The sequence below is a fragment of the Amblyraja radiata genome, chromosome 9 (assembly GCF_010909765.2).
Source record: "Amblyraja radiata isolate CabotCenter1 chromosome 9, sAmbRad1.1.pri, whole genome shotgun sequence".
In the NCBI taxonomy this organism is placed as follows: Eukaryota; Metazoa; Chordata; class Chondrichthyes; order Rajiformes; family Rajidae; genus Amblyraja; species Amblyraja radiata.
Window position 1 is genome coordinate 19,926,984 of NC_045964.1, and position 25,229 is coordinate 19,952,212.

The 25,229-nt window shown below is 44.4% G+C and overlaps 1 protein-coding gene across 3 annotated transcripts in view; it reads right to left on the reverse strand.

Annotated features, from left to right (window-relative positions):
- pcnx1 (pecanex 1) overlaps positions 1–25,229 on the reverse strand; it is a 207,777-nt gene that overhangs the window by 24,175 nt on the left and 158,373 nt on the right. For all 3 annotated transcript variants that reach the window (XM_033026821.1, XM_033026820.1, XM_033026819.1), the window contains 9 exons: positions 24,423–24,600; positions 23,172–23,280; positions 21,473–21,602; positions 20,044–20,102; positions 10,019–10,234; positions 8,069–8,322; positions 6,407–6,637; positions 5,621–5,721; positions 857–1,007 (listed from right to left, as the gene is read on the reverse strand). In XM_033026821.1, coding sequence (XP_032882712.1) covers positions 857–1,007; positions 5,621–5,721; positions 6,407–6,637; positions 8,069–8,322; positions 10,019–10,234; positions 20,044–20,102; positions 21,473–21,602; positions 23,172–23,280; positions 24,423–24,600 — 1,429 coding nt within the window. The remainder of the gene's footprint in view (positions 1–856; positions 1,008–5,620; positions 5,722–6,406; positions 6,638–8,068; positions 8,323–10,018; positions 10,235–20,043; positions 20,103–21,472; positions 21,603–23,171; positions 23,281–24,422; positions 24,601–25,229) is intronic.

The window sequence follows — 25,229 nt, forward strand, 5'->3', positions numbered from 1 at the left end:
GACCCGACAACATCCTTGTAAATCTTCACTGCATTCTTTCCAGCAATGGCATCTTTCCTACAACAGGGTGACCAAAATTGAACGCAATACTCCAATTGCAGCCTCACCAATATCATGCTCCACGTTATATACATAATTTCCTGACTGATGAAGGCCAATGTGCTGAAAGTCTTCTTTACCACCCTATCTACCCATGACACCACTTTCAGTGAACTATGTGGTTGCACTCCTCGGTTCCACTCCTCTACAGCACTCCCCAGGGCCCTGCCGTTCACTGTAAAGGATTCACCCAGTTTGAATCAAATGCAACACTTCACACCCAACTGAATTAAACTCCATTTACCATTCTTTGGCCGACTTCACCAGCTGATCATGATACTGCTGTAATTCTTGATAATCATCTTCACTGTCCACGAACGACATCACTATTTTGGTGCCATCTATAAACTTACTAACTATGCCTTGTACATTCTCATCCAAATTGTAAAGCATTCTAGTGCTCCAAATGCCACCTCTAATACACAAAGTCCAAGGGAGAATAACACAAAAAAAAGTCCTCATCTTATCTTGCCGTCATCCTCCTCTCAGCCTCCAGGCTGGAGTGTTATAAGCTGAACTCTCTGCACTTATCCTTAACAAAGCACTTGCACCTCAACAGTCTCCGCAACATGTCTGCTCCCGACTGGCCACTCTACTAGTGCCTACCTTCCTTTTATACACCTCTTGGAACAGTCACTCTGCTCCTCCTCTCAGTTGCTCACTCAATAGTGAAACTAATCTGGAATACAGAAAGCCACTTTCCCATAGGACACAAAGGCCACTATTTTGAACTTCTGCACAAACGTCTCAAGTTTACCTGATGAAGTTTAAGGGACATTCGTATTCCAGGAACTACCACTTTTCTCAGCAACTCCATATCAGCGAATATCCACTCGTCCCGTACAGACGAAATTCGAAAATCTCCCTTGAACAAAGCATGCAGGCCGTACAGAAAAGATTCAAGATTGCTGAAAAGAAACATGCAAGATAGTCATCAACTATCACATTTATGAAACTCTAAAAAAAGTTCATCAACTATAAACCACACAAGATAGTAAATAGGTGCAACAGAGAATTGATGATCAATCCCAAATTGTGAAGATGTAATCAATTCCTCCTTCCTACTGGTCCCCTGATTACAATTTTATTGTAGTGCAAAGCCCATGAAATAATTTCTAAACCCAACTTGGCTCTTGTAGTTTAAAAAAGCAGCAGACCCTGCCACTTCAAAACAAATGATCAATAGAGGTTGAGGGGAAAATGTCACCCAATCCTTCTCTCCAGAGATGCTGCCTGTCTCGCTGAGTTACTCCATCATTTTGTGTCCATCTTCGGTGTAAACCTGCACCTACAGTTCCTTCCTACACAGCCCATTACATCAGGCATCTCCACATGGGGATCAGCGGAAGACTGCAGCTGCAGACGAGAAGTAGGATTCGACTTCTCAGCCGGTAAGTCAGTTTATAATCTTTCTAAATGTACACAGCTTTGTCCCTCCGTGCACTTCTCATCTCACCACCATTCTTCCACTCTGACCAATGGATCTTTGGCTTCCTGCACTGTTAGATAAAGGCCCTATGTAAGCTTGAAGAACTACAACTCACCTCCTTTTGGGGCATGATACAGCCTTCCAGACTCAATATCAAATCCTCCAACTTGGATAGCTCACTCATACTTCCTGTCCGTATCAGAGCTGACTATTCCTGCCTGTTGTCATGTTGGCTCAATTTTTCTATTTTATTTGTGTAGTCTGGCCTGCTGGGAAGTCCTGTGGCACATTTACACTGACAAAGAGGTTTCATGTGCTGGTAACACAGCGGGTCAGGCAGCATCTCTGGAGGGCATGGATAGGCAAAGTTTTGGGTTTGGAGCCTTCTTCAGTCTGAAGAAAGGACCCCACCTGAAAGATCGCCTATCCATTTCCACCAAGGATGCTGCCTGATCCACTGAGTTACTCCAGCACTTTGTGTTCTACGCAAGATTCCAGCATCTGCAGTTCCTTGCATCTCTGTTGTGCTGGTAACTGCTTCTCATTAAGTCAATGGGGAATTCAGAACTGAATCCAGCTGAATCTACACTATTATCGGTCATGCTTTCAAAATAAATGAGTAGAAAACATAGCTTTCGCATCGTCGAAAGCTAGCAGGGTTTCTCTCTTTCTCCCTGGTCTTGATTGTGTGCTGTGTAGAACCCTCTGCTGAATCTATCAGTAAGGATAAACACATACGAGGAGTGATGTTGCCAGGCAGTGAGGGCACTTAGATCAAATTTTCCCTCTACATGGACAATGTCACCATCTTTTTCTTGGCTATACGGTTGGTCCGCAGATTGATCAGCATCAGCGACAAGTTTGATCTGGCATCAAGAATCAGATTAAATCGCAAGAAGAGCAAGACCGTGCTCTTTGGAAACTCGCAACCAACTTTCAGCCCCGTTCATCATCAGGTCCGGTTCGATGGGGTAGAGGCGTACAGCAAAAATTGGATGGATCGGATAGCCAGGGGCAAACAAAGATTAGGACTGTGGAAAACACGCTCCCTCTTAATCACTGATAAAATTTGCTCATCAGGTGCGAGGGGCTGCTTGGCGGTTGTGGACTGGGCAATGTTCACGGACTCGGCAACTGACCTGAATGAATACATCACAGTCGTCACAGACTTCATAAGGAAATGTGTGGAGGACTGCGTTCCAACAAAAACCTTTCAAATGTTTCCTAACCAGAAGCCTTGGATGAACCATGAGATCCGCATTCTCCTGAAGACCGGGCATTCAGGTCTGGCGATGCAGAGGTCTATAAGAAGTCCAGATACGACTTTGGTAAGGCCATCAAAAAGGCCAAAAGGGACTTCTGCTCTCAGCTGGAGGATGAGATGGATGTTCGGCAACTGTTGCAGGGCTTGAATGCCATCACCTCCTACAAGGCGAAATCAGGAGGCGGCTCAAACGACAGCGAATCATCACTCCCTGACGAGCTCAATGCGTTCTACGCACGGTTCGATAGGGAGAACACTGATGTGCCTTCTCGAGCCCCTATTCGCCCTGACAGTGTTACAGTCACAGAGGCCGACGTCAGAAGATCCCTCAGGGGGGTGAACCTTCGGAAAGCACCTGGACCTGATGGTATATCCGGTCGAGTTATCAAGACTGGTGCAGACCAACTGGCGGGAGTTTATGCGGACATTTTCAACCTCTCACTTCTGCGGTCTGAGGTTCCCACCTGCTTTAAGAGGGCATCAATAATACGGGTGCCAAGAAGAGTAAGGTGACATGCCTCAATGACTATCGACCAGTGGCACTAACGTCGGTGGTGATGAAGTGCTTTGAGAGGTTGGTTATGGTGCACATCAACTCCTACCTCGACAAGAACCTCGACCAACTACAGTTCGCTTACCGCCACAACAGGTCAACGGAGGATGCAATTTCACTGGCTCTCCACTGGACCACTCGTACAATTAAAAAATCCTACGTCGGGCTGTTGTTTATAGACCACAGCTCAGTGTTTAATACCATCATCCCTTTCAAGCTGGTTACCAAGCTCACGGAACTGGGTCTCTGCGAATCCCTCTGCAATTGGATCCTTGACTTCCTCATCCACAGACCACAGTCTGTTCGAATTGGAGGAACCACTTCATGCTCGGTAACAATTAGTACAGGAGCACCTCAAGGCTGCGTGCTCAGCCCCCTGCTTTACTCACTCTATACCCATGACAGTGAAGCCAGTCATAGTGCGAACTCCATGATCAAGTTCGTCGACGACACCACTGTAGTTGGATGAATCAAAGAGTATAGAAATGTGATCGATCATCTGACCAAATGGTGCCAGCACAACAACCTGGCTCTCAACATCAGTAAGACCAAGGAACTGATTGTGGACTTTGGTAGGGGAAGGATGAGGACCCACAATCCTGTTTATATCAATGGGACGATGGTGGAGAGCATCAATAACGTCAAATTCCTGGGCGTGCATATATCAGAAGATCTTTCCTGGACCCAGCACACCGATGCAATTGTAAAGAAGACACATCAGCGACTCTACTTCCTGAGAAGATTATGGAGATTCGGCATGTCGAAGAGGATTCTCCTAAACTTCTACAAGTGCACGGTGGAGAGCATTCTGACTGGTTGCATTGTGGCCTGTTTCGGCAACATGAACGTCCAGGAGCGAAAAAGACTACAAAAAGGTGTGACCATTGCGCAGTCTTTGACCTACGGCTTTGTCGTCGGCTTTGACCTCCCCACCGTCGAAGGGATCTATTGTAGTCGCTGCCTCAAAAAGGCAGCCAAAATCCTCAAGGACCCACAATCATCCTGGCCACACACTCATCTCACCACTGCCATCAGGAAGAAGGTACAGGATCCTGAAAACTGTAACGTCCAGGTTCAGGGACAGACTATTCCCCACAGCCATCAGGCTATTAAACACAACGAATAAGCTATGAGCTCTAATCTGCAAGACTATATTATTATTTGTTATTTGCACCATATTTGTTATTTATTGAACTTTTCCTGTTATGTACAATGTTTACATATTCACATATTCTGTTGTGCTGCTGCAAGTAAGAATTTCATTGTCCCGTCCGGGACATACGACAATAAAACACTCTTGACTCTTAACAATGTATTAAGAACTTTGCATGCTTTTTGTTTTCTATATATTTTTTACTACAAATAAAATTTATTTTTGAAATACAACACAAACCTTACCCTATCTGAGATATTCTCCTTGTTCTACACATTCCTCCCCCACTGGAAACTAAAGATTTTTTTCTCATAGCCTGTTCCAATGAAGGGATCTGAAGCTTAAATATAACTGCTATTCCTATCACAGATGTCACCTTTAAATTAACTGGCCAGTAGTTTTCAGCTGTTTGAACAGAACAAATTCAAAATAATTTGAAATTATGCATCTTTTAAATAGAAGACAGAAGATTCAGAATTTTGGGGCTGCAATAAGCTGGAGAAACTCAGCAGGTCAGGCAAAGCCTACGGAGGGAAATGGACCATTGACATGTTGGGCCAGGACCCTTTATCTGGACTGAAAGGAGTACAAGAGTCCCCCGACTCAGTCAGAAGAAGGGTCTCGACTGAAATGTCACCTGTTCCTTTTCTCCATAGATGCTGCCTGACCCGCTTAGTTATTCCAGCATTGTATGTCTATCTTGGAAGTACAAGGGAGATGACCCGCATAAAGAGATGAAGGGAAGGTTGTGGGATGTCTTTTAAATAATTGGTATGACATATTGCTGGATTTCTGATTCAATTTATTTTTCTAATGAATTACCTCAATAGTTGTTCTGCTATCTCTTTGCCAACATATCCTAATATCTGAAATCTCAGTTTTTCACAACAATTTTTGACGCTTAATTATCACACCTGGAAGCAAGCCAACAATTAGGTAATAAACCTGCTGCAGCTGAAGCTTATCAAATATTTATCATTGCAACAGTTTGTGACAACCATGTCTTAGGCCTTCCAGTATTTCAGGAACAACCCCTGGCACTTGAAATAGTGCATGTACTTTGATGGGCAGAAATCCAGCATGAGTGCACAATCCACCATCCTTGAATCATTAAATCAGTACCTGGACATGTGGTGGGAAGCTGTCCCAAGAGCTCTCCTCCCCAGCACACTCAGTCCGTAGCACAGAATCACCAACGGAGAGTCTCTCTCTGAAGACAAAGGCTGAAAATGTTCAAAAAAACAAAGCATGAGTACATGCATCGCCTAAGTTCACAAATTGCCCCTGCCTTGCTCTGCCACCAAGGAACATTTTAATCAAGAAAATATCAGCATGATGTGAATATGGAAAAAAATATGCCCTTGAATCTCACAACAGGAAATCATATCTTTGAGCTACACAATATCAAAACAGACAAGTAAGAAGAGGTTATTAACAAACAATTATTTTTTTTAAATGCGAGGATTTTGTATTGTATTAATGGCCAATACTCTACTGCTCACCCATCGCCCATTTAACACCATCCAGTTTTAAACCATGTCAATCCATGCATCCACTTTCAACCGTATGGGTCTGTTATTTTTGGAGCCTTTTTGTGATTTACATTGAAATACTTCTTACATACTAAAGATGCCATTAGCCATGAAGAAATATCTATAGTTTTTTTTTAATTCACCCCCCCCCCCCCGGCGACATAATTTTGCCCATGAAGTTTTTCTGGTGTACAATGCATATAGAACAAAAGTCTAGAAACCCAGTTAGAAATTGAAGAGCAATCCAGTTAGTTGACTTTCTGCCTTTTCCCTTCTCCCCTTACAATTGCTTGGTGTCAATATTTATCTAATTCAATTTTAATAGCTACCCCCGAATGTGCTCCCCTTGCCCGTCCAGCAGGGTTGTAGATCATACCTTTTCTCTTCGTGAAGAACAGTACTGGATCCAATTTAAGTAAACCCCACAGAAACTGTCTCTTGATACACCAGCCAGCCTGTGATCATAGTCCTCATCGATGTTAGGATTAAAGGTGGGATCCACGTCCACATAATTATGGCTAGTACATGCTCGAAGCCCATCCTGCATCGTTTCATTTGCAAGCCATTCTTCCAGCTTGGAAGAAGTTGCAACATAGAATAAGATACTCTGGAAGCAAATGAAACAACAGAAGGTAAAACAATTGCTGTTACATACCTGTAACCTTTCCCATAGAACAATAGTTACATAAATTAAATTATATTAACAATAATCATCTCAAAACCGAAAAACTTTGATAATCCAGCATCAGGGACGGCACAGTAGCACTGCGGTAGAGTTGCTGCCTTACAGCGTCAAGGACCCAGGTTCAATCCTGACTACGGGTGCTGTCTGTATGGAGTTTGTACGTTCTCCCTGTGACATGTGGGTTTTTTCCGGGTGCTCCAGTTTCCCCCACACTCAAAAGACATACAGGTTTTTAGGTTAATTAGCTTCAATTAAAAAAATTATAAAATGTCCCTCATGTGTAGATTACTGCTACTGAAGAAGGATCGCTGTTCAGCACGGAATGGGTGGGCCTGAGCACTGTTTCGACACTGTATTTCTAAAGTCTAAAGTCAATAGTTGCCATAGTTCAGAAATCATGGCGACCAACTTGAGCATTAGTCCAGAGTGTGGCCAGACGGAGCAGACATGTAGCCCGAGCTGGATTTTGGGTCTGGCACTCCTGAGGTCAAGAATGAGGGTAGGTTTGTGGCCAGAACCATAAGAGTATCATTCAATTGTACAGAAGATCTGCTGTTCTGGACCCACCAAAATCACAAATGTGCTGGATTATTAACATTTTACCTTAATAAAGCATTGAAGGGCCATGGAATCAATTTTTTTAACATTAGCCACTTTGTTGATTTTATTCTATCTTTCCCATCTCCCATTATTCCTGTGTGCTCTGCAACAAACAGCATTAAGGACCTTGCCAAGGCTGTTCTGTCTTTCAATAACAACTCTCAGGACAGCAGAGCACAATTTAAAATATCTCAGCCAGGACCAACTTGACTTGACACACATCACACTACTTGTTCAAAGCTGCATGTTGGTGATACATTGCAGAGTTCTCACAGTTCAGCTCCTGAATACCCCAAATGAAAATAATTACTCCGAATAAAGATTTTAAATAAAAATATCCAATGTCTCTATCTCTAGATTGAAGCTGTTAATTATTTACTTTTACATAGATTACGCTCTATTTTACTTTGTTCTCTAGTGAACGTAAATGTAAGCATGCCATGAAAATTGTTACATTAGAAATATGCATTCTTGATTAATCCCCTTCATCTAAGCAAATATAGCTAAATAAAGTGTTTATCAACTCAATGTTGACCTCAATTTTTTACTTTTATATTTTTGTATTTTACTTCAATTCTATGCTACCTGTCACGAGTATCAGCAGAAAACACTCAATAAAGCTTAACCAAATACAGATTGAAATGGATTCATTACAGCATTTACAAACCATTCATACAAACTGCATAATGTTAAACAGTTCAATGCAATTTGATATTTGTCAATATTAATTTGCAGAATGGTTGAATACTGTACCTTAACATAGTAAGTTGTGAGGATTTTTCTCAGATCAAACACCTGCAGCATGGAAGCAGCACTATTATCAGTTATGCTGTAGCCCTCCAGCACATACTTGGTGACCAGGACTTCCCACGCGAGCCAGCGCTGACCAAAAGCGGCATTAAAAGACAACATGTGAGGAATGTGACCTGGCTCACAACAGCAGAATCCCTCATCTTCCTCAACCCCTTCTGTGATTGCTTCCACCTCCCTCTGTTGACAGTAGGTGCCTGCAAGCAAAAGGGATGATGATGGCATTCATTAAAATAATATACAGCTGTGCAGTAGAGAGAATATTGACTGATTGCAACATAGCCTGGTTTGGCAACTCAAATGCGCAGGAACTAAGAAAAGTGGTGAACGCTGCTCAGTCCATCACGGGTACTGACCTCCCCATATCTAAGCGATCTACAGGTGCCACTGGCTCAAATAGGCAGCCATCATCATCAGAGACACTATCCTGGCCACATGCTCATTTCACTCCTGCCACCAGGAAGAAGATATAGAAGCCTGAAAACTATAATGTCTAGTTTCAGGAGCAGGGTCTTCCCAATTATCAGCAGGCTATTAAACAGTCCAACCCCCAGATAAGCTCCAAACGACAAAGACTTGGGCATGATTTTTTTCTTTGCAATATTATTGTTTGTTTTATAAAAGCATTTCAGAACATACAGTGCCCTCCATAATGTTTGGGACAAAGACCCATCATTTATTTATTTGCCTCTATATGCCACAATTTGAGATTTGTAATAGAAAAAAATCACATGCAGTTAAAGTACACATTGTCAGATTTTATTAAAGGGTATATTTTTTATACATTTTGGTTTTACCATGTAGAAATTACAGCTTGACTCCATGTGGCACTCAATCCTGGCTATTTAATCAGATATGAAGTATAAAGCCACACTAACTCTAATCCTACTCGATAAACATATTCAAGCTTGCCATAAGGAATTAATGTGGAACTGTAATTGGTAACTTCTTATCTGTGAAACAATGCTACATTGGTAAGCCCTCTTTTATTTTCAGAGCCCCAGTTTGAGCTTTACATGGTTACACTTTACTGGTTGACATGGTCTACATTCTGATTTAGTCTGGCCTCTTAACTAACACTGTTCTGTTTTAATATGGACATAAGCTCAAATTATAGACCAAACATTTTTTACATACAAAAATTATTGGCACCAGTTCTCTGATTTTTACGGGGATCAAGCAACAACACTCGTCAGGTGCATATTAAAGTCTTGCTGGGAGTCAAGTTGTGTGAGGAAGAGGCATGCACCAGGGATATCAATCAGATTTGATAGAAGTTTTGGTGGGGGTGTAGTGTTAGATAGTTCCAAGTTACCGAAGGAGAACCCAGAGTTATGTCTCACGATTGGCTGGTACATGATCTGCGGGCAGCACAAGTTTAGTTTAGCTTAGTTTGCCGAGGTACAGTGTAACACTTCTTTGTTGCATGCTATCCAGTTAATGGAAAGACTATACATGATTACAATAAAGATGTCCACAGTGTATAAATACAGGAGAAAGGGAATCTGTGTCGTAGATGTTTAAAAGAGTGGATGAATGATTGCAGATCAATTTCTGGGACCAGCTTCAGTGCCATATTATGTTTTGTCTGAGTACCAATTATAGATGCACCTCACAACATTACGAGCTTAATTTGCATGGGAAAACACTCAAATCAAGTTTTCCATAGGGAATTTTATCACTCAATGCTCGCCTGATGCAGAAATTACACATGCGCAATTCATACCGGCCAATTGCGTTTCAGATTGGCACTTTGGAAATAACTGATTTTCTGTGTGCAGAGGGAATAAAAGAACCAAGTGCAATATTTCCTCGGCCACTGATTATTGCTTTATCAATTACGAGAGAAAACCGTAGGTTGTGTGCAGTTGTAAAACATAGCTGGTCTCTCACCTCTAAACTCCAATCCCCGCAGTTGGTAGGTGACGAGGCCATTGCCTATTTCAATAAGGTGAACCAGTGCATTGAGGTAGTCAGAGGCAAGAATGAAGCAATCTCCAGTATTGAAATTGCCCCAGCGTCCCAGCATCAGATCCCCACAGAGGCTGTGCTGCAAAGATCTCGTCAAATGCTCATAAAAGATGGAATTCAGGTTGTTGTCATCTGAGCCTACAAAATGTGATAGGCACTGTTAAATGCAATGCATCATAAGCTGTGCTTCCATTTCTGAAATCTTTCAAAAAGTTACAATTCTGTCATTGCTGCCCAGACATACAATCAATTAGTGATCTCACATTGGAACAAACATAATTACAGACATGTATAAAACTGGTACAAAAAATTGAGATTCATGTTGAATCAGAGAATGTTGCAGGGCCAGAGATACCTGCAGGAATACTAATTGTAGTTTCAAGCTATACGGTTCAGTTGTAAATACTGTGGGAATAGTAAAACAAATTTCCAAATTTTTTCTGCAGTCTCATTACTGAGAAACTTTATGGGCCTGTCCAACTTAAGCAATTTTTTCGGCGACTGTCATAGTCGTAGCAAGTCGTCGAAAAACCAGCAACTGGACCCCCCTACGACAATGTCTACCTGAACCTACCTCGTAGCCGACGTCAAGCTACGGCAAGCTACCGACAACCGGCGACTATTAGGACGTTCTGCTACGACCACACCTACGACAACCTACGTCCACCCGCGACAAGCTACGACAATGTACGACAATTCAGTCGCCGGTACCTGTTGCCGATTAACGTAGGTAGTCGCCAATGGAATTCACCAAAGTCAGCACCGGCGACAACCTACGTCATCCTGGCGACAACCTACGTTAACCTGGCGACAACCTACCATAGTACCAACGTCAGGAGGTCAAGATATTCTTATACACGTCAAACCCACTGTTGCTGAAGATTTTTCAACATGTTGAAAATTCTGCGGCAACCAGAAATACGCTATGTTTAAGAAAGAACTGCAGATGCTGGAAAAATTGAAGGTAGACAAAAATGATGGAGAAACTCAGCGGGTGAGGCAGCATCTATGGAGCGAAGGAATAGGTGACATTTTGGGTCGAGACCCTTCTTCAGACTGATGTGGGGGTGGGAGTGGGGGGGTGCGGAAAGAAGGAAGAGGTAGAGACATTACGCTGTGGGAGAGTTGGGAAGGGGAGGGAAAGGAGGGAGAACGCAAGGACTACCTGAAATTGGAGGTCAATGTTCATACAGCTAGGGTGTAAAGTATCCAAGCGAAATATGAGGTGCTGCTCCTCCAATTTGCGGTGGGACTCACTCTGGCCATGGAGGAGGCCCAGGACAGAAAGGTCGGATTCGGAATGGGAGGGGGTGTTAAAGTGCTGAGCCACTGGGAGATCGGGTTGGTTAATGCGAACTGAGCGGAGGTGTTGGGCGAAGCGATCGCCAAGCCTGTGCTTGGTCTCACCGATGTAGAGCAGTTGACACCTAGAACAGCGGATGCAATAGATGAGGTTGGAGGAGGCGCAGGTGAACCTCTGCCTCACCAGGAAAGACTGCTTGGGTCCATGGATGGAGTCGAGGGGGGAGGTTACGCGACAAGTGTAGCATTTCCTGCGGTTGCAAGGGAAAGTACCAGGGGAGGGGGTGGTTTGGTTGGGAACGGACGAATTGACCAGGGAGTTGTAGAGCGGTCTCTGCGGAAAGCCGAAAGGGGAGGAGATGGGAAAGACGCTACGACGCTTTGTGCGACTGAGGAGAGCATTCACGTCCATACAGGCGACACCCTGGCAACCACCTGCGAACATGTGGTGACAGCTAAGTTGCCTGTAGGCGCCTAAAAATCGCCTGTGGGACAGGCACATTATTGAAAGCACTTCCCATACTCTCCTTGTTTGCAATCAAAGCTATGTTGTTGCAGCAATGAGCAAAGGATATAAATAGGTGTGCAGATCAATAGCATACGAAGATTACTGTAGAAATGACTGCTGACGCAGAAAAAATTCCTATCTACCCTTCAGGTCTCTTAAATCTTCCGCCTTTCACAAACCCAGGTGCTGTAGTTCTGGACAACTCTACCCTGGAAAAAAGACTGTGGCTGTGCATCTTATAAATTTGTACATCTCTATAAGGTCACCTCTCAGCATTCTGTGCTGCAGTGAAAAACTCGTAGCCTTTCCAGCCTCTCCTTATAACTCAAGCCCTCAAGTCCCAGTTACATGCTGGCAAATCTTTTCTTGTACTCTTTCCAGCTCAATGACATTCACCCTAGAGTTTGGCAACCAAAACTGCACAACATACTCCAAATGTGCTCTCACCAACATCTTGTGCAGCTGTGACATGACAATCTAACTCCTGAAAGCGTGTCAAACTCCTTCTTCACCACCGTCTACCTGCTTTGCATCTTTTAGTGATATGATGCTGCATCTGTACCATTTGTTCTCTGTTGCACAACACTCTCCGGGACCCTACCATTTACCGCGGACGTCCTGCCCTGATTTGACACGTCCTGCCCTGATTTGACTCTCAACAATCCATCACCACACATCTGTCAATTCCATTCCTTTTGTAAACTTAGCCTTCCTCACTGTACACCAAACTATCAATTTTGGTGTTGTCCACAAATCTAGTAACCACATTAATGACCTGGATGCACAATGTCATCCAGGTCATTAATATAGATGACAAACAACAGTGGACCCAGAACAGATTTCTGCAGCACACCACAACACTGCACTGCTTCTTTCCACCAAGCCAATTTTGAATTAATTTGGCTAGTTAACCATGGAACCCATGTGATCTAACTTTCTGGACTAGCCCGAGCTAATGAAAAGCCTTGCTGAAGTTCATATAGACAATGTTCACTGCCCTGCCCTCTTCCATCCTCTTGGTGACCTCTTCAAAAAAAAGTCACTACATTTGTTAGACATGATTTCCCATGCACAAAGCCATGCTGACTATCACTAATCAGTTCTTGCCTATCTAAATGCTGTTAGATCCTGTTCCTTCGAGTTATTTACCCACCATTGATGTGTGGTTCACTGACCTGGAGTTCCTGAATCATTCTTGCATCCCTTGTTAAATCAATACACATTAGCCATCCTCCTGTCTCAGGGTAGCTCTCTCATAGCTAAAGATAATACTACAATTACCACTGTAAATATCATGACTGTATTACACTGTTTACTTTGTGAACTTCACGTGAATTAGGAATTTCATTGCACCCTGGTGTATACGACATAATCTGTTGTAAACTATTAATCTGTTGCAACTTGCCTGTTCTCTTGCACAATTCTCAAGTAAACCTGGTGATCATGATACATGCGTTTTCAAATTATGATATTTCTGCACTTGCAAGTGCAGAATTTCAAGTATCAATATTTAAGATTTTGTTTCCCTTAAATTTCACTTTTCAACTATGAACTCCATCCGATTGCCCATTATGCTAAACAATCTATACCATCCTTCCAGCATGGCTCATAAACGATGTTAGATGAGAAAACGCACATTGTACAAATGCTCCTGAAATTCTAAGTCAGACTGACATCTATCTTATTATTAGCTTGCTTGGCACATCTGAAATCTTGAAAGAAAAACAATGAAACAATTTTTTTAAAGGATCTATTTATTAAGAAAAACTAATGTGAGGATTGACCGGCATTTGGTGAAGAATATAATTCAAATATTAATTAATTCTTTTTAGTGTCAACTTCCTGCGGTTAATCATGTTTGGGCAAGTACTGAGAAGAGAATAGAAAGGTAAAAACCTATGAAAATAATTAAAGAGAAAGAATGGTTGTTGAGTGACAAGGAATGTTGTCAATTTATGAGAGCATGGGTACTTAAAAAAGGATACCTCTACAATTTCAAAGAAACTGGAAGCTATAGATGATTTTTAACAACTTGAGTCTGGCAGTAAAAGAAAAAGACCGTAAAGAGGTAAATAATTCTGTGGCAATAGAACCAAATAACCCTTGCCTTGGAGCACATGGAAATTGTGCCAATTATATCTTTGAGGGTAATAGAAAAGACTGATTCAGACTATTTTAGATGCAGTAAAGAGGATCTAAACTAGAGTAGAGAAAAATGAATGGAAGAGATATCCAAGAAGATGGGAGACATGATCAAAGTGACACTCACCAAACAAGCAATTCATTCCAACAAGCACAACATGGCGACTTGCAATGTGGCATTAAGTCAAATAACTTTCTCAACTCCGTTTTGGTAATGCATCTGAGTTGCAATCTTACAGATGCACTCTTTAATCCAATATTCTTATTTAACTGCACCAGTAGTATTTATAGCCCAGAGTTAGCTACTATACATCACTGGAGATTAGATCAGAATCGCGCATTTTCTACTTAAGATCTTAACAATTTTCAAAGAAATCTGACTTTAAATTAATTAGCCTAGAGTGGATTTGAACTTTGGTTCCAAGGGCAAAATAAATATAAGCTGACCAGAAGCAGCTTCTCGGCATCTTTCTGAAGACATATTTAATTAACCATATATATGCATTTGAAAATGTCATCATAGGTTCTTTAATTTACTTGGAATGAGATTTATAATTTGCAAATACGGCGGCACAGTGGGCGCTGCGGTAGAGTTGTTGTCCTTACAGCGCAAGTGACCCAGTACAATCCAGGCCCCAGGTGCTTGCCTGTACAGAATTTGTACGTTCTCCCCGTGAACTGTGTGGGTTTTCTCAGGGACATCCGGTTTCCTCCCACACTCCAAAGACATACAGGTTTGGAGGTTAATTGGCATGATATAATTGTAAATTGTCTCTCGTGTGTGTAGGATAGCATCAGTTGCGGCGATTGCTGGTTGGCACGGACTAGGTGGGTTGAAGGGCTTGTTTCCGTGCTGTATCTCTAAACTAAATGTTTTTACTAGTTTGGTGAACGTACAACACATCACCCAGCAGAGAGTAATTCCCAGACTGGTGATTATTTCTGGTAAAGATGATCCACTTAATTCAAGATTCAAATGCAAAAGTTGAAATGAGTGGTTTCCTCGATTACCCAAAGAAAATAAGCAGTCCCACTTGCTCCTGTCAAAATATTGTGAAACATGTTCAACACATTCAAAGGATCACAAAAAAAATCCAAATTCCCTAAAAGCCTCAAAATGAATTTTCTAGTTCTTGGAACAGTCTTTACAACTGAAGACCTCAAAACGTACCAAAGCATTATGTTTCTCCGAGATTTATTGCCAACAAAAAATACTTATATAGACAGAGGGTAATGCATCAACTGTAGCGTGTGTCTTGGAATAAAGCACGGAGTCGTGTTTAGAGAGAGACACTTTTTATTCTGATCCTCCCGGTTGTAGGGAAGACCAAACGAGAGAAAGATGGCACCCAAACCCCAGCCTTTAAAGCCTCCGGCTAAGGGCCGCCTCCGGACTGAACCACTCCTGTGCCGAGGGGTTCGACACTAAGGTGGCACGACCCTTGGGAGCCGCCACAGGACCCCCCCCCAGAACCAGAGGCACGAAACGCACCGGCGGGCGAACGACCCGGCCGGCCCGTGTGCGGAAGTTAGCCGCTCGTGGGGCTTGCGGAGGCATAGGTGGAGGGACAGGACGAGGGACCGGCGGGAGGACAGGTGGAGTGACAGGCGGAGGGAGCCGTGAAGGGGGGCGCCCTCGGGGCCGAGGTTGGGCAACCAGCACCGGCTGGTCAATGTCCAGGTGTGCCGGCTTCAACCGGTCGATCGACACTGCCTCCGGCCGGCCCCCCATGTCCAGGACAAAAGTCGACTGCCCGTGTTCCAGCACTCGGAACGGGCCCTCGTACGGCCTCTGGAGTGGAGTCCGGTGGGCATCACGGCGCAGGAAGACGTACGGGCAGTCCCTGAGGGCTGATGGCACGTGTGGGCGAAATGTCCCATGGCGGGACGTCGGGACGGGTGCGAGCCTGCCAACTTGCTCGCGAAGGCGCTGTAGGGTGGATGAGGGCGTTCCCTGCTGCCCCGGCGCCGACGGCACGAACTCCCCGGGCACCGTGAGTGGCGACCCGTAAACGAGCTCCGCCGATGATGAGCCCAAGTCCTCTTTGGGAGCAGTCCGGATGCCCAGCATGACCCACGGCAACTCGTCCATCCAGTCCGGGCCGGAGAGTCGTGCCTTCAGTGCTGCCTTCAGCTGCCGGTGGAATCTCTCCACCAGACCGTTAGCTTGCGGGTGGTAAGCCGTGGTGTGGTGTAGCCGCACCCCCAGCAAGTGAGCCATGGCTGACCACAGGTGAACTGTGGCCCCCGGTCTGAGGAGATGTGCGCCGGCACCCCGAAGCGAGCAATCCAGTGCGCGGACAACGCACGAGCACACGTAGCCGTTGAAGTATCGGTCAACGGAATGGCCTCCGGCCACCGCGTGAAGCGGTCCACCATTGTAAGCAGGTGGGTGATGCCCCGGGACGGCGGGAGAGGCCCTACAATGTCTATGTGGAGATGGTCGAACCGCCGGTGAGGTAGACCAAACTCCTGGAGCGGCGCACGGACATGGCGCTGGATTTTTGCCGTCTGGCACGGAATGCAGGTGCGAGCCCAATGGCCAACCTGCTTGCGCAGAACGTGCCACATGAAACGAGCGGCCACTAGTGCCGTTGTCGCCCAGATTGATGGGTGAGCCAGTCCGTGGATCACCTCGAACACCCTCCGGCGCCAGGTGGCAGGGACGATGGGGCGCGGCTGACCGGACGACACATCGCACAGGATTGTCACTCCCCCAGGACCGAGAGGGACATCCTCAAGGCGGAGGCCGGAGATGGCAGTCCGGTAGGCGGGCACCTCATCGTCCGTGAGCTGTGCTGCCGCCAGAGCAGAATAGTCTATTCCGGGCGCCACCTCGAACACGGCGTTGATAGCGGGCCGGGACAATGCGTCGGCCACCCGGTTGTCTTTCCCCTTGATGTAGCAGATAGATGTCGTGTACTCCGATATATAGGCCGCGACAAACCCCGTCCATGAGGCGCTGAAAGGCCTGTGCTGCGTTTTTGAGGCCGAACGGCATCCGAGTAAACTCGTAAAGCCCGAATGGCGTGATGATCGCCGTCTTCGGCACGTCATCCGGGTGAACTGGGATCTGATTATAACCCCGTACCAAATCCACTTTGGAAAAAATCGTGGCCCCAGCCAAATGGGCCGTGAAGTCCTGGATGTGGGGTACGGGGTATCGATCCGCTGTTGTTGCCGCGTTCAACCGTCGGTAATCCCCACATGGTCGCCAGCCCCCGCTTGACTTGGGGACCATGTGGAGTGGGGACGCCCAAGGGCTGCTTGAAGGGCGGACGATCCCCAAGGCCTCCATCGTGCGGAATTCCAGCCGTGCCAGACGCAGTTTATCTGGTGCCAGTCACCGTGCTCGTGCATGGAGTGGTGGGCCGGTAGTCGGGATATAATGCAACACTCCGTGGCTGGGGGTTGCTGATTGAAACTGCGGAGTGAGAATGTCAGGGAACGCAGCCAAGATACGTGCAAATCGGGAGTCCACGGACGCCAGAGGCCGTCCCACCGGTTGATCCACACGCAACGTGATCGGCTCCATCGTAGTGGCGTTGATCAAACGCTGACGTCCGACGTCCACCATGAGGGAATGCGCCCGGAGGAAATCGGCCCCGAGCAATGGTTGGGAGACGTCGGCAATGGTGAAGCTCCATGAGAAATGGCAGGAGCCGAGCACGATGGGAACCATCCGCAGTCCATATGTGCGGATGGGGCTGCCGTTCGCCGCGGTGAGGACGGGCCCCCGCTTACCGGAACGAATGTCGGCCAGCGAAGGGGGCAGGACGCTGAGCTCCGCTCCTGTATCCACGAGGAAGCGGGTCCCGGAGCGCCGATCCCAGGCAAAAAGGCGATGAATTTGGCCGGCCGCCGCGGGGACTATTGGCAGCCGGCCCAGGCGTTTCCCGGAATGTGCATGGCTGGCGGCATTGTTGTGCTGCAGCACCCCAGCGTTGATGGTAGTAGCACCAACGTCTCCTGTTGGAGTCACTTGGAGCTTGCCTGCTCCTGCTGGTGGTGCCTGCCGCTTGCTGGCGCTGGGCTGCAGGTGCAGTACCCCTCACTGCCGCTGGGGGCGATCGTACGGGCCGTCGGGCTGGAGCTGTCACTCCTTCCACATCTCCCCCGCCCCACCGGGGGAATTCGGGAGCTGCTGGGGTGACATCATCGGCGTACCTGCTGACGGCGAGCGCGTTGACGTCATCAGGGCGCGTCGACCTCAGCGCGACCCCGTCTCTGCTGACGCCCAGCGCGCTGACGTCATCAGGGCGCGCCGTCCACAGGGCGTCGGCGCGCCTCCCGAGGGCCCGAAGGTCGGCAAACGAGACGTCGGTGAGCTGCAGACGAATGTAGGCCGGCAGCAGATGCAGGTATGTATACTCAAACATCAGGCACGGCGTGTGCCCGTCTAGTAGAGCCACCATCTCCTTTAGGAGGGAAGATGGCCGCCGTTCGCCTAGGCCCTCCATATGCAGGAGCCTACCTGCCCGCTCCATCCTACTCAGTCCGTAAATCTGGAGCAGGAGCTCTTTCAGGCCGAGGTATTTATTATTGTCCGGGGGGTCTGCGAGGAAGTCCGTGAACTCTTCAGCCGCATCCTGGTCGAGGGCTCCCACCAGGTAGTAGAAACGGGTGGCATCGACCGTGATGCCCCGCAGGTTGAACTGGGCCTCCGCCTGCTGGAACCAGATGAGCGGCCGGGTGGTCCAGAACTTGGGCAGTTTAACGGAGACCGCGTCCAGAGACAGGGCCAGGCCGGCCTGTGAGGAGGTAGGGCTTTCTCTGTTCTCCATCATGACGCCAATGGAGCGTCGGGGTCACCAATGTAGCGTGTGTCTTGGAATAAAGCACGGAGTCGTGTTTAGAGAGAGACACTTTTTATTCTGATCCTCCCGGTTGTAGGGAAGACCAAACGAGAGAAAGATGGCACCCAAACCCCAGCCTTTAAAGCCTCCGGCTAAGGGCCGCCTCCGGACTGAACCACTCCTGTGCCGAGGGGTTCGACACTAAGGTGGCACGACCCTTGGGAGCCGCCACACAACCATAAATAACAAGATTTTTCATTTACATGACTTTAAAGTACAATGTTAAGACATAATATCAAGAAACAATGGAAGACTGTTCACCATAACTGGGTATTAAAGATAGCTGATAGAAATTTAAATTACCAGGTGACATTATAGGCTGCAACCCAAATGCATTCTCCAGTAATGCATTTCTCCTTTGTCATTTGGTGACATTACTGGCCTGATGCAACAACTGTGCAGACTTTGAGAACTGAGGAAAGCAGCTCATCATTATGTCACAATTAATCTGCACATTGTCACTCTTGTATGTTTGAATGTCATAAGGAACACTGGCAATCGTTTTTCAAGTGCATGTTTGGTTAACAGGTGAACAGATATCTGCAATTTTCCCCCCAAATTATGTTACTGTTAAACAATTTGTAGTTCAAGACATTTGACAAGGAATTTGGACTGAAAGAAAGTGCGAGGTATGGAAACGCATGTCAACTATGATCTAAATAAATGGACAAGTAGTCTTAAAAGCTGAGTGGCCTGCTCCAGATCAGATTCAATATCAGAATGTAGATACTATATATCAATGAAAGATGGGAGTCCAAAAGGAATGTATTTTTGTGTGTCTCAAAACAAAAGATAGCAAAGTAAAGGTTTGATCTCCTGTATAAATTTGATAAAGCATGGGAATCAACTTTATTTTCAATTTTATAACAATAAAATAAGCAAATTACTGAAGCACAAAGCAGTTCACCTTTGTACATAAGATAGACACAAAAACCTGGAGTAACTGCGGGACAGGCAGCATCCCTGGAAAGAAGGAATGGGTGATGCTTTGGGTCGAGACCCTTCTTCAGGTTCTTTGTATCTGTTATGCTGCATTACTGCAGTCTATTCAAATATAAAGTAATTACTATATTTGAAGATTTAGTTTGAGTGCATTGATATAGAAATCACTTCCTTAAAAATAATCATTTGTATCCTACCTGGATTTCTATCGAGTTGGGATGCCAACCTGGTATTTGAATGATCCACCCGCTTTGTGCTACAAAACAAATTGAAGTTTTAATCCTAAAACCTGCAGCACACAAAATAAAATGGCAGTAGTCAACAATAGCTTATCAAATCAGTTACATGTATACCTATAATAAGACTAGGGGGTCTTGGTAGAAGGAGTGACATTTATCCATGCAATCCCTAGACAGAGGGATCAGTACAAGTCTGGAACCAGAAAAGTAAAAGAGACAAACTTTCCATTCTAAAACCAAGTTTTAAATCCAATTTGAATTGATTAGTTGCCTATCTGCTGGTTATAAAAGTCCTATACATGAAGAGTCACAAAAAATGTTAAGAATGGCCTGACAGAAATCTGTCTTTGATTTGTCAACATCTTCGAATCTCGGAGATTTAGGAATGGCTAATGAGCTAAACTGTGCACACACATTCCTTTGGTCAAGGAGATGGTGCTTTTTTAATGTAGTAGCTGAGGAACAGTGTCACTACAGAGGAACTTTCCCTTCATCCATGTCCAAAGCTAGAGATACTTAATACAAAAATTCCACGGGCAAAATTAAAACCTGTTGATTATTCAGTAAAAGCATCCCTGACAAAGTGTGGAGTAACTAAAAAAAGTCAAATCGAAGGTGTTGCCAACTATAGTACTCTCTTACAAGTAAACCAACAAATGTAAGAGTGTTATGGACAATCAACTTGTGTTTGCAATAATTAAAAACTGTATGTAAATATCAGTAGGACAAGGAGATGTATTGGGAAACAAACTTTTCAGTTCAGTTTAGTTAATTATCACGTGTACCGAGGTATGCTGAAAAGCTTTTTATGCGTGCTAACCAGTCACCCGAAATTCAATACATGATTACAATCAATCCATTTACAGTGTACAGGTATATGATAAGGGAATAACGTTTAGTGCAAGGTAAAGACAGCAAAGTCCGGTCAAGGATAGTCTGAGGGATAACAAAGAGGTAGATAGTAGTTCAGCATTGCTCTCTGGAGAAATAGCAGTGGAGAGTGAACCAAGAAGGGGCATGGGAAGAGAGGTAGGAGGTCAAGCGACAAGCAAAGAGTGGGGGAAGGGTGTCAGGTTAAGATACAAGACACGGAGAGGATGTCAGGTAAAGCGAAGAGAGTGAAGGATATCAGATGAGTGAAAGAGCTGGGAGGGACAGATGGAAAGAGACATTTTCTAAAATGATTTTCATGGAAAAGTTACAAAACTATAGGTATTAAAATTTCATAGTTAAACAAAAGTACAAGATAATCCAAGGATTACATCCGAGGATTGGAATTTTATTGAATATCTAAATGGAAACTACCTTAATTTTAAAGTGACATCGTACTTTTTCCTGCACGTGCCGAATATGTAATGGCATCATAGTTGGGGAAAAAAGCACTTACTTGTAGTCTCTTTCCCAGAACTTGACTGGTCGTACATATGAAGTAATGAATATTGCACTTCCAAGAAATGGGTTTAAAGGAGTTGAGAATAAAGCTGATATGATTGCCTGAACAAATAACATTGCTGAATCTGAAGCAAAGTAACAGTTAAGGAAAGAAAAGCATATTGTAACTGCATCAGCTATATTGAAATCCCAAGAACAATAGCATACAAAGTATTAATTAAAATGTATCTTCACTGTGAACTTTTCAGCACATTTTGCTCAACATCAACTTTAGACTTTTCTCTGTCATGTTGACATGTAATTTTTTTTCCAATTATTTTTTGTCTACTTGTACTGAAACAGATTGAACCCACTCTTAAAGGAAATGATAAATGCAAACTGAATTTGCATGCTTGGTCCATTTTTTGTTTAAAATCAAATTGGTAGCTGAATATTTTACAATGCCAACCTGAATAAGACTTGAGACACATGAAATCACAAATGCTGGAATCTTGAGGGGAAAAAAAAGTGCTGGAGGAACTCGGCGGGTCAGGTAGCAACTGCAGAGGGAATGGACTGACAACTTTTCAGTTCAGGATCCTTCTTCAGACCAATAGAGTAGTGGGGCAGACACCTGGAAAGACCGGCAAGGGTGCAGTAAAGTCTGGTAAAAATAGACAGAAGGGCGTTAGATAAGGAGCGTTAGAGGAGGTATGAAATATAAAGCCAGAGGGAGGGATATGGTGGGAGGGGAAAGAGAGGAGAATAAAAGGGAAATATGGAACATGATGTGAGATGAGCAGATCATAAAGAGGAGTGGAAGGATTAGGGTGAAAGGGGTGTTGGGAGATGGTGGTAGAAATGTTTGCATACTGAACGGAGGTGGGGGGGGGGGAGGGGCAAGGCACAGTGAAAAAGGAGGAGATTTGGATTTGGGTGGGGTGCTGGGGTTGGGGATATTTCTTGAAATTGAAGAATTCGATATTCATACCATTGGGTTGCAGGTTACCCAAGTCTGAGGAGTAGTTCTTCCGATTCACATGTGGCTTTACTTTGGCATTGGAGGAGGGCAAGAACAAAAAGGTTGGTCTGAGAACAGGGACTTAAAATGGATAACTGAGAACTCCAGCAGGCCTTAGCTGACAGAGAGCATATGATTGATGAAATGGTTGTCTCCTATCCGCTTAGTTTCTCCGATGAACAAAATGTCACATCGGAAGCACGGAATTGCAATAATTGAAGTTGTCGAAAGACTGATAAATCATTTGCTTCTGGAATTCAGTTTTCATACAATATAAATGTAGACTTGATTAGATTGTTTAATTAAGAAGTCTTGTGCTATTTCAATCCATGTATGCACTTCCCAGGTAAATTGCATTGATGATAGAATTCAATAGTGCGCAAAAACAGAATGCAGCAGACAGCAAGCAAACATGTTTTCGCGGATGGGTTTAAGAACTACTTTAAATTTCACAACACGCTGAGACAAACCTCTCCATCTTATAGCTTTGACAGTTGTAAATTGTCTTCAGTGTTTTTAAAGTTTATTGAATTATTTTTTTGGCTTGTTCTGCTTGAATTGCTACAGTCATTTCAGCTATATTACAATTGGTGTCTTAATGACTAGCACAAAGAAAATCCACGATTCCTAAAACTGCCTGTAAAAGCTTGATATCAACAATATTAATTATTCTCAATGCATGAGTAAAGGATACGAGGCACAGCAAAAGGCTGAGCAAAAGCATGGAACGCTGATCCCCATGTGATTTGCCAAGGAGCAATATAAGTGTACACAAATCTCAATTTATAGAAAAGCTCCCATAACTAAAACAAAACAGAAAATATTAGACAAATATATTTTTACATTTCAACCTATGAATTCATACTCCACAACAACACAAGACTGCATTTAATTTGTATGTAAATAAAGTACCAATAGGCAATGCTTTCCTCCTTACGAGAAATGGTATCCAATACTGTGCAAACACATGAACTGCAGATAGACACAAAATGCAGGAATAACTCAGCGGGGACAGGTAGCATCTCTGGAGAAAAGGAATGGGTGACATTTCGGGCCGGGACCCTTCTTCAGACCCCTGACCTTCTGAAGAAGGATCCCGACTCAAAACGTCATCCATTCCTTCTCTCCAGAGATGCTGCCTGTCCCATTTAGTTACTCCAGCATATTGTGTCTGCCTTCGAATTAAACCATCATCTACAGTTCTTTCCTACACATGAACTGCAGATGCTGGTTTATGCTGAAGATAGACACAAAATGCTGGAGTAACTCAGCGGGTTATGCAGCATCTCAGGAGAAAAAGGATGGGTGACATTTTGGGTCAGGACCCTTCATCAGAAGGTCAAGGGTCTGATGAAGGGTCCCAACCCAAAATGTCACCCATCCTTTTTCTCCAGAGATGCTGCCTAACCCTCCCAGATGCCCAATTGATGTAGATATCTAAAATAAATTACAGATTCAAGCCTTTGAGTTAAAATACAAATAGTTTTCCTTTCCATTGATGCTGCACGACCTGCTCAGCTTTTGCTATTTTTAAACCATTAGATCATAAGACATATGAACTGAATTAAACTATTCAACTCATCGAGTCTGCTCCCCCATTGGATCATGGCTAATCTATTTATCCCTCTCAAACCATTCTCCGACCATCTCCCCATTTACTTCTAAGCATTGGCATGTACCAATTAAGATCGAATAGCCCCATTCGTGTAAACTAAATTCACATCTGTAATCATTTCAATGAGTGCATAAACCAATGGCATTGCACAACAATTATTTCTTGTATACAATAGAATCCTGTCTTTCATTCTATAATTTATGATGCCAGGAACACCAAAATAAATAACTAAACTGTGCAACCACCCCATTCCCACAAACTAGGAACTTTTTTCTCTGTCAATGCTGGATAGTTTTGACTTGCATCGAATAACTTCTTACAATAACATACCTTGCTGAATAGTATCGACATGAAGAAGAGATCCAGCAGCAGAGTTTCTGAAAAAGCTTTATAGTCAAAGGTGAAGAACAGCACAGTGAAAACAACTGTCACATATTGGTAAGTGGGGCTACTGTAAGAAGATCGAAGCAATTTCATCCCTGCGATGGTGATCATGAACGCACCAAACCTAGAGAAGAACACAGACAGTACTTGAGAGTACCATACTTAACACAATCTTAAAGAAAATAACCTTAAAGAAAAATAAGGTGAATAAATCCCCAGGACTTTAACCAGATATATGGTCAAGCAATGCGAGAGGTTGGGGAATAAGTTACTGGGGCCCTGGCAGACATTGGCATTATCTTTAGCCAAGGGGGCAGTTCTGCAAGACTAGAGGGTGGCTAATGTTGTGCCTTTATTTAAGACTGGTTGCAAGGACAAGCTAAGGAACTACAAGCCAGTAAGTTGTTTATGGGAGGGGATTCTGCAGAAGAGGAACTACCAGCAAGAACTGATTAGGAATAGCCAGCAAGTCATCGTGCATGGGATATAGTGTCTCATGAATTTGACATTTAAATTAAAAGAGAGTTTCAAGATGATTGGATCAGGGGGAGGCATTGGAAGTTATTGATATGGCGTTTGGCAGGGTCACAAGTGATAGGCCCGTCCAAAGGGGCAGATCAGGTGGGATTCAGGGACACTGGCAAACTGGATTCAAAATTAGCTTGTTGGAAGGAATCAGAGGGTTGTTGTGGAGGATTGTTTTTGTTATAGGAGGTCAGTGACTATTGGTGTGCCTCATGAATCTGTGCTGAG